Raw genomic sequence first — 10,039 nt, 5'->3', positions numbered from 1 at the left:
TATATGATACTACACTATAAAAAAGTACACAGTATGACTATGTAGAATTTTTTTTAAAAGATTTTATTTATTCATGAGAGACAAGCAGAGGCATAGGGAGAGGGAGAAGCATGATCCCTGTGGGAGCCTGATGTGGGACTCAATCCCAGGACCCCAGCATCACAATGTGAGCCAGAGGCAGATGCTCAACCACTGAGCTACCCAGGTGCCCCAACTATATAGAATTTATCCCAGGATTTAAGGATAGTACAATATGAAGAAATTTGTCAATATTATTTTTGACAACATTTTGTCTCACAGGAAAAAAATAATCTTCTTATTAGATACTTAAGTGGACATTTGGTTAAAAATTAATTTACTTAACAAGAAAGTTGTCTAGGTCTACTATGGACTACGTATTCTTAGGCAATTGTGATAGAATGGTGAGCAAGATGGAGAAGGACTTTGACTTGATGGAGCTTATAGCTGGCCAAAAAGTTAATGGTAATAAAGCAATTATAAGTGTAATATGTGTTATGAAAGAGGAAACATAAAGAGGTTATGGCAACATATATCTAGAGAAGATGTAAAAATCTAAGGATTGGAAATGAGGCTTCAAAAGAATGTGATCATTAGGCTAACACAAGAAAACTGAGGAGGAATTAGGTAGGTTAAGGAGTTTGGTGAAGGGTGAATTCTGTCCAAATTCTTCCAAAAATTGAGGGGGGGGCAAAGACTTCCTAACACATTATGTGAGGCCAGAATTATTCTAAAGTCAGGCAAAACTGTTATAAAAAAAGTAGACTAAAAGCTAATATCCTTCATGAACATAGATGCAAAAATTCTTAACAAACTTTTATTTTTTATTTTTTATTTTTTTTTTATTATTTTTTTTTAATTTTTTTTTTAATTTTTTTTTTAACAAACTTTTAAAAAGTCAAATGCAAAGATGTGTAAAAGGTACAAAAAACATGAGTAAGTAGACTTTACCTCAGGAATGCCAAGTTAGTTTAACAGTCAAAAATCAATATAATTCACCATATTAATGGACTAAAAAGAAAAAAAAGTATGATTATCTTAATAGATTCAGAGAAAGCATTTGCCAAAATCTAACATGTATTCTTTTTTTTAATAAATTTATTTTCTATTGGTGTCCAATTTACCAACATACAGAATAACACCCAGTGCTCATCCCGTCAAGTGCCTCCCTCAGTGCCCGTCACCCATTCACCCCCACCCCCGCCCTCCTCCCCTTCCACCACCCCTAGTTCGTGTTTTTAAGTTCCTTAAACATATTATCAGTAGCTTCTTAAAAGTTTTTGTCTGCTAATTTTATCATCTCTGACATTTATGGATATGTTTCTTTGTACTGATAAATGTTCCCTGATTCTCTGCATGTCAACTAAATTGACTATATGTTGTACATCGTACAGCCTATATTTTTGAGAGTCTAGTGCTTTTAGTGTATGATTGATTGATTGATTTAAATTCCAGTATAGCTAACATACAGTGTTATATTAGTTTCTGGTATACAATAGAGTGATTCAACAATTCCACACATCATCTAAGGCTCATCGTGACAGGTACATTCCTTAGCCCTTATCTATTTCACCCATCCCCTTACCCACCTCCTCTCTGATAACCACCAGTTTGTTCTGTAGTGAAGAGTCTGTTTCTTGGTTTCTTTCTTTCTCTCTACCTTTCTTTTTTCCTTTGCTTGTTTGTTTTGTTCCTTAAATTACAAATAAGACTGAAATCATATGGTATTTGTCTATCTCTGACTGACTTATTTTGCTCAGCATTATATTCTCTAGTGCCATCCATGTCATTGAAAATGGCAAGTTCTAAGTCTTAAAAAAAAGAAAATGGCAAGTTCTAATTATTTTTTATGGCTGAATAATATACCATTGGTGTATTATTATATATATATATATATGTATATATATACACACACACACACACCAAACATAACCTCTTTATGTTTCCTCTTTCATATATATATATATATATATATATATATATATATATATATATATCTGCCTCCCTCTCTCTCTCTCTTTCTGTGTCTTTCATGAATAAATAAATAAATAATCTTTTCAAAATTAGTGTTTTTATCCAACACGTATTCTTGATAAAACTTCTTAGTGAAATAAAAGAGATTCTCAGTCTGATAAAGGGCATCTACATATAACCTACAACTAACAACATTCTTAATGATGTAAGACTAGATGCTTTCCCTTAAGATCAGGAACTAGATAGGAATGTCCATTCTTTTTTTTTTTTAAGATTTTATTTCTTTGTTCATGAGAGACACAGAGAAAGAGGCAGAAACATAGGCAGAGGGAGAACCAGGCTTCCTGCAGGGAGCCCAATGTGGGACTCAATCCTCAGACCGTGGAAACATGCCCTGAAGGCAGATGCTTAACTGCCGGGCCACCCAGGTGTCCCAGGAATGTCCACTCTTACCACTTTTGTTCAACATTATACTGGAGGTTAGTTAGTGTTATAGGGCAAGGAGAGAAATGAAAGGGGTCTGTATTGAGAAAGAAAAAGCAAATCTATCTTTACTTACAGATACTTTATGAAAAACACTTTATGAAATCAAAGAAGTTCTAAACAAATGGGGGAGATTTACTATATTTACAGATCAGAAAACTCAATATTGTTAATATGTACATTCTTCTCAAATTGATATGTAATTAAAAAATTCTTAATAAAATTCCAACAAGCTATTGTGTGTGTGTGTGTGTGTGTGTGTGTGTAGAAATCAACTGTAGAATCAAGCTGAGTCCCATGCAGAATATGCTCTACCTTCTTGTGGAGATTTACAATAAATAAAAAAAATCTGTTAGCAAATAATAAAATAAGTAAAAAAAAATAATGTGTTTAACATTGTTTCACAAGGACTTGAAAACTGAAAAGACATTTTTTTTGGTGATAGAACATCAATTAACATATCTGGGAACATATTTCAGGAAACTTGCTAAAGGCAATCATATGAGACAGACATGGTCAGATATATGTCACAGGAAGATGAGCGTTGGCTGTATAGAGAATGGGCAGGAGGGAGAGTAAGGGCTGGATGATCTAAGGAAAAGATGGTGAAGCTTAGAGGAAATAAAGCAAAATGAACTGGGAAGAAGCTGATTTTGAGACCTCTTTAGAAAGGATATTTGTTAGGACTCAATGATCAGCTGAAAGAGTTAAGGTAAAGAAGAAGAAAGAGTCATTCCTATGAGTTTGGCTTGAATCTAAAACTGTGAATATGAAAACCTAAGATGATATGTGGGCCTTTACCAAACTATTTTCTGTCCGTCTTATGTGCTATTCAGAAGTCCCAGGACAAAGAAAAATGCTTTTCCAGTTATCTAGCAACTTAATTTTTCCAGTGAACATATTATATTTGATAATCAGAGTTTTAGGGACAAACCTAACAGGACTTGCAGATGCCAGGATAAATGGCTATGGACTGTTAGGACAACAGGCCTAGATTGCTATCCAAGGTGCTGAATTGATTTGTCCCGTTTTTGGAAACCCTCTGCTTCTGTTGCCCTTTTGCCTTTGCCTCAAGCTCAGTTCTCTAATGAAGTAGCAGCCTTGTCCCAGACCAAGCTAGACTTAAGCTGATAGCATGCTTCTCTTGTCAGGACTAACTGACTCTGACTTTTGATCAAGACAACAGCCTAATTTCTCAGCTAGACTCCAGGCATATCAGCTGCAAGCTGCAAGCTATGTCCACAGAGGTTAAACATATCCTGGCAGGTAGGTAAATATTTCCTCCAGGAATAAAGTTGACCAGCCAAGGGAGAAGATATTTTGTTACTGTGTATAGTTGTGAACCCTGAATTTCCCCTTTATGGGTAGTTTCTATTAGCTGCCGGCTTATGTTGACCTTGACCCTATAAGGGACACATTCTCTTCCCTTAGGAACTTAACATCTAGTGTAAAAAGCAATCATGGAAAGTGCTGTTCGGCCTAGAGTTGGCATCAAATATATTAAATGAATTAGAGACCAAGAACAGAGAGGATAAGCATGGATTAAGGTGGTTAGGGAAAACTTCTGGAAGAGGTAGAGTATGACCCAGGCCTTGATGTCTAGGTAAACCTCAGATAGGAAAGGAAGAAGAGGGGCTATGTTATTTTTTTAAATTTTTATTTATTTATGATAGTCACACAGAGAGAGAGAGAGGCAGAGACACAGGAGGAGGGAGAAGCAGGCTCCATGCACCGGGAGCCCGACGTGGGTTTCAATCCCGGGTCTCCAGGATAGCGCCCCAGGCCAAAGGCAGGCGCCAAACCGCTGCGCCACCCAGGGATCCCGAGGGGCTATGTTAATGGTAATATCATGGGAGTGGAAACACCCATGGCATGTGAAGGTAGTAAGTGCTCACCTGGTTCAGCCTACAGCTCTCTATCCTTTTATCCTCTCCACTTACATTCACCTATAACACCTCCCCACAGGGTTTGCATTATTTCTCTTATACAAAAGGAAAAAATCAGACATATTGACATTTTGGAGAAAACAATCCTATAATTTCCTCCAAGTACTTTTGATATTTTCTAGAGACAGCCTTCTTCGATGTGGAAGGAGCCTTTTAAAACCACTGGTCCTCAAGTCACAGCACTGAAGACTCTACCTCTTAGGTATAGTAGGAATGGCCAATAAAATATAGCTCCTTACTCGGAACAAAGCCTGTCCCGGGGCAAACAAGGACAACTTAAAAATGAACAGTAAGTGAAGGCAGAGAGAAAGAAGAATCTAGAAATATACAATTTGTGGGGGAAAACTGGAAGATTTTATAGGGAAAAGATTTTCTTAAATGAGTTTATACGATGTCTCAGCCTAAATGGCTCTACATAAAATTCTGGGATTTATCTCAAATCCTACTTACCATAATTTCAAAAGGTATTTTTATAGAACTTGGAACTTGATGTGACCAGGGCAGAAAATCTCCGTTCTTTGTAGTCTGACTTTGAGCTGAAGAGACAGAACAGTCAAGACTCTTCTTTATCACTGTATAAACGATGTGTGGGGGTGTGATCAGCAAGGTTTTGTTTGTTTGCTGTTTTGTTATTACTATTAGAGACCAGGATTCTGGCACTGGAAGGAATAATGTACTTAATGAACATGAATAGTATCAGTAAATTGTATAAACAGTGTTAAGTACATATTATTTAGTATTATTTAATCACTTAGGTTGTGATGGCTAAAAGTAGTACAGACCTTTCCGGCAGCAAATGCCTCCCTAGAAATTCTATCTACTTAATGATACCCCAGAATATGAAGTCAGCGTGAATACAGAATGCATATATTCACTATTCACCAGGTTTCATGAATGTGGCGGTTGAACTCATCTCCATCCTTCCAAGAGAACACTGATTAACACCCAACTTTTTTGGCTGGCATGAAGGGTATTCCTCATGCCAGTAGCTATATTCCTCTTGACAATCACACGTACACTCCTTTTTTCATGTCTCTTGACTCTCAACATTCATTTAGTCAGAGCCTTTCTCTCTTGGCCCCTTTTCTTCTCTCTCCTTCCAGCTTGTGTCCATTTGTAATCTGTCAGTGTGTCAATTTACAGAAAATTGGGCAGCCCAGGTGGCTTAGCGGTTTAGTGCCACCGTCAGCCCAGGGCGTGATCCTGGAGACCTGGCATCGAGTCCTACGTCAGGCTCCCTGCATGGAGCCTGCTTCTCTCTCTGCCTGTGTCTATGCCTCTCTCTCTGTGTCTTTCATGAATAAATAAATAAATAAAACCTTTAAAAAATTTACCGAAAATTTCCCATTCCTACTTATTTCCCAAATAGTCCTAATTATTGTACCTTTGTCTTTTGTATAGGGCATAATGGGAGATCTCTTTTGGGGACTCTGACACTTTGGTAGCATACACAATTAGGTCTCAGGTAAAAAGCTTAAAAGGCGTAGGGATGCTCTAAAACAGTTTTAATACTCAATTTTTGAAAGAATTATTTTAGAGCTAAAGTTGTCTGAAAAATGTACTTATATAGAATAAGTTAATGGCTGACTTTGCCGAATCCATAAAGGGGTACTGCACTCAAAAGATAGACTGCGTGGGTATTTATCAGGGCTTCTTAGCATCCTTGGACAAGTAGGTCTCATGTATCTCTAGATAGCAATCATGTCTCTGTTTATTCTATGCCTTTTTTTTTAATAATGAAAGACTTTTGCTGAAATGAATAAAATGTTGCTGGTACCAAGAGCAGAATATATTGTGTATTTTATGTTGTATGTAAAGAGAGGTGAAAGGCAGATGGCGTGATTTGCTGGTCCCCAGAGCAGGTGTTTAGCAAATATCGGTGTTTAGCAAATATCTGTGATCGTGTGCTCAGCACCCACTCAACGTTGAACATCATATAAAATAGAGGTATATTTTTAAATATATGTACCAAACTTTAATTTTCATTTCACACTCAAAACTTCTGTACAAAAAGAGGCAAAGCAGGCAAAAAAAATGACAATGACTTTAGCAAACAACATATGACAACTTTAAAACAGCTTTGTGTATGCAACAGCCTTTACAGATGTAATGGGGAAGTTAAGTTCCAAAATGTTTGTTCTTTAAGATAAAATTCCATTGTTTATTCTTAATATCTAGAAAAATTTGTAGCTGTTTGGATACAAGATTGAATGAGAAGTCTCTGAATTCTACTGCACAATTGGATTCCAAGATTGGGTAGGCTTCATTTTTCTTTTGAGGAAGCATGATTATTATTTGTTTTACTTAAATGTGATGATGTGTCGAAAACCTCAGTTTACCATTAATGTCTTGATATAATGATGATGACTAGAAGCAAATAATAAAGCATGAGATTAACTAACAATTAAGATATTACCATCAAGACTTTCTTTCTGGTTGTTAATAAATACTCCAGCCCAAATGGGCTACCACAATTCAAAAACATTCATTGCCACTTGCTTTTGATTAGTAGTTCTTAACGATGCATGAAAAACTTCTGAGAACAAAGTTATGATGCCAAAGTAGCAGTGCATCTGAGAAATGTAAGTTTCACCTGTTGCCTGCCCCAAAATAAATATCTGAGTAATGGAAAACACTGTTTATTTGAATACTATGAAACATCAAATATGAAATATAGTTAACATTGACATGGATACTGTGGCTAGCACGTTCCCCTAAACCATCCATGGGTCTTGAACACATGTGCATGCAGCACACACAGAAAAACCATGATTGTACGTGGCCTTCTGATGCCTGGAGGACAGTCTGTTAAAAGAATTTGTCTCCCACGGTAGCTTAGGGATGGACCCAAGATCCATTACCTGTTAGTGATCACAGACATTCAATTAACTTGTCCTCCTGATAATCAGAGGCAATAGTTCAGGCCCTAGGCTTGTGAAAATCCATGTTTAAGTGAATCTTAGCTTTGAAACAAGGTGGCCGGGCTAAATTGGGGCAGGCCAGCAGCCCCTCCCATATGTTTGGTCCCATTTGATAAAAGTCTAATTAAAAATTATAAATGTGCTCAACTATTTACTCTGCAAGTCCTTTCCTGTCTCCAAGACTTAAGCTCCTCACCCGATAAAGGAAACAAATGGACTCGATGATAAATATTGAGTGCCTCTATAATTCTTGTCTTGACAGTTGCTGCTTAAAGATAATATGTGGCTGCCAAATTGAACATTTCTTAAGCTGAACAGTCAATGAATTTGTTCACCCATTGTTACCCCATTTCCTGGCTTCCTCAAAGGTGTTAAAATCCCTAGGTTTGAAAAAAATCATGAAGGCCATCTAAGTGCATTTCTGTTCTGATGAGAGAACCATTCTCCCCCCACCCAAGCAGCTGTACTTGTTCAGCTTGAAAAGTTCTAAGGAAAAGGGTCTTTTTTTCTTTCTCTGTTGACTGACATTTAGATATAAACCAGAGAATCTGTTCTGCCACTTGACTGGGTTTTTTTGTTGTTGTTAAAAATAAAGCAAAACAAAAGTATGTTTCCCCTTTTTTTTGGAGGACTCAAGAGAATGCCAGCTGGACACTAAAGTCTGGAAATCAATTGTGTCTGACAGCTCATTCCTTGGGATATGGCGAATGAAACCCTGATGTACCCATGCCCAACTTCTGGGATTGTCAATCACTGGGCAGCTCTTTCCTTCTATTAGAAATAGGCAAGTAATAATATAAACCAGACTGAAGATTGACTTAAAAGTGTCCAATCTCATCCCATAGTACATATGCATAGGCCACTTGGTGAAGAGGGAAAGAGTCAGGAGTGAGGGATCCTGGGCTCTAGTCCTACAGGGGGTTCATCACGTTTGCTACACCCTCGTCTCATTTTTCCATGGAAGGTTGGAATAGGAGATTTACAAGATTCCATTATAAGCTCTGATCTGCAGATCATAGGCCTTGTCATATCTTCAATCATTAAGACAAGGTGGGGTGATGCTTCCTAGACTGTACTTACTAAGGAAGCATAACAGAGTCAGTCATTGTATTGGCTCATTGCTTTGTAGGGCTCTTGGTGATCATGTTCTAATTGCTCATTTTATAGATGAAGAAAGTGAGATATAGCGAGCTTAAGGGAACTTCCAAAGATCACCTGGTGGATCAATAAGGCTAGGACTAAGTCCAGGTACTCAGACCAAAATTTTACACATTGCAACAAGCTAGCAATATGGTCAGGGAGGAGCTACCTTTTAAATAGTAGGGAACTGGAAAATGTAGGGTTTTCCCCCTCTGAATTCCCCAGTTTTCTGGTAATCAGTGAAGTACCCTAGACTTCGGTTGCCACATATTAGCCCACAAAGGACAGGGCTCCTTTTAGGAGGGGCTGTGCAACTAGCACCTCACAGACAACTGGAGTGTCAGCAAAATTACCCAAAGCCAGAGGACTGAAGCAGAGAGATGACTGTCCTGTTGCCTGTATGTCCTTCCTCTCCACCTGTCCCCCACTTCCAAGACAACCACCTTCACAGCTCAGCTATGAGAGCACATCTATGTATTCTCACTTCTTTCTTACAAACGGATTCAAGCACAGGTGATTTACCTCTTGCAGAATCAAAAGGGGATGTTAGAGGAATATAAATCCAGACAGAAGGGGACTATGTTGATAAATAAAATACGTGCAAACAAAAAAGCTGCACATGTGGTTTGCAGTCTGAGGAAAGAGAGGGGGGCGTGCTGAATTCAAAACACTTGAGTTTGTGTCTTCACATGCATTTTTCTTTTCTTGGATTTCTCTCTCCCTCTGTCAGGATAACAGTTGTGTTTCTTGTAGCCAAGCCGACACAGGAAATCAAATACTTTGTATTTCTATAAGTATACTTCCCAGAGAGATTACACATCTAGAATTAAAACACTACCACAAACTATTAGGAATTTTGGATTGTTACAGGTGTAGTTAAAGGACTCCAGTAGTAAAGATCAATTATCTCCAAATTTTGGCCTTGGAGAAGAGGGTTTTGTTTTAGACATCAGAGGTAAGGCTCTCAAGTCAATTTATGCTCTGCTGGGTCGAGTCAGTCAAGATACAAATTAAAGTCCGTATATTTCAGTGACAAGAAGGAAACGGTTATGTAAATACACAAGTATTAACATCAATCTGTATTAAATTATGTAAACATATACATCTTCTGAGGTCAGTACATAGATCCTCTTCTTTGAGCAGAGCTCTACTGAAGCATTGCTCGAATCTGTTTGGAAGTTGATTCATCATTCAAGTGCTTTGTAGTGAACCTGCGTGGAGAGAAAGTGATGGGGGGTCAGTGTGCAAACAGTGCTCTGCCAAAGCTTCATGATGACTCTCAGCCCCTCTTCACCTTGAGAAACACAATGGATATTTATAAATCAAACTTGAGCTCGTTCCTTAGACAAATAGCCACACTCTGATGCCCAGTGTATTCTCAAATGGATTTAATATTTGGTTCTTTTTCCCAGAGGAATTTTGTATTGTGGTTATTCAACAAGCAGGCTTTTTATCTAATCAGAGGAGTACATGGAGGAGATACAAGCAATCTCATTTTCCAGGGAGGTAGACTTCACTTGAAGGAGTGCAGCATCTCACCCTTCTAGGCTCCTCCTG

The 10,039-nt window shown here is 37.9% G+C and overlaps 1 protein-coding gene across 5 annotated transcripts in view; it reads right to left on the bottom strand.

The window, feature by feature from the left end:
- Positions 1-6,373: 6,373 nt before the first annotated feature.
- Positions 6,374-10,039, bottom strand: part of CYRIA (CYFIP related Rac1 interactor A) — a 103,360-nt gene continuing 99,694 nt past the window's right edge. For all 5 annotated transcript variants that reach the window (XM_041756015.1, XM_041756018.1, XM_041756016.1 and 2 more), the window contains one exon: positions 6,374-9,693. In XM_041756015.1, coding sequence (XP_041611949.1) covers positions 9,630-9,693 — 64 coding nt within the window. In that variant the 3' untranslated portion in view covers positions 6,374-9,629. The remainder of the gene's footprint in view (positions 9,694-10,039) is intronic.

Source organism: Vulpes lagopus, chromosome 5 (assembly GCF_018345385.1).
Source record: "Vulpes lagopus strain Blue_001 chromosome 5, ASM1834538v1, whole genome shotgun sequence".
In the NCBI taxonomy this organism is placed as follows: Eukaryota; Metazoa; Chordata; class Mammalia; order Carnivora; family Canidae; genus Vulpes; species Vulpes lagopus.
The sequence above is the reverse complement of the archived record's forward strand: the minus strand, read 5'-3'. Positions and strand labels throughout refer to the sequence as shown.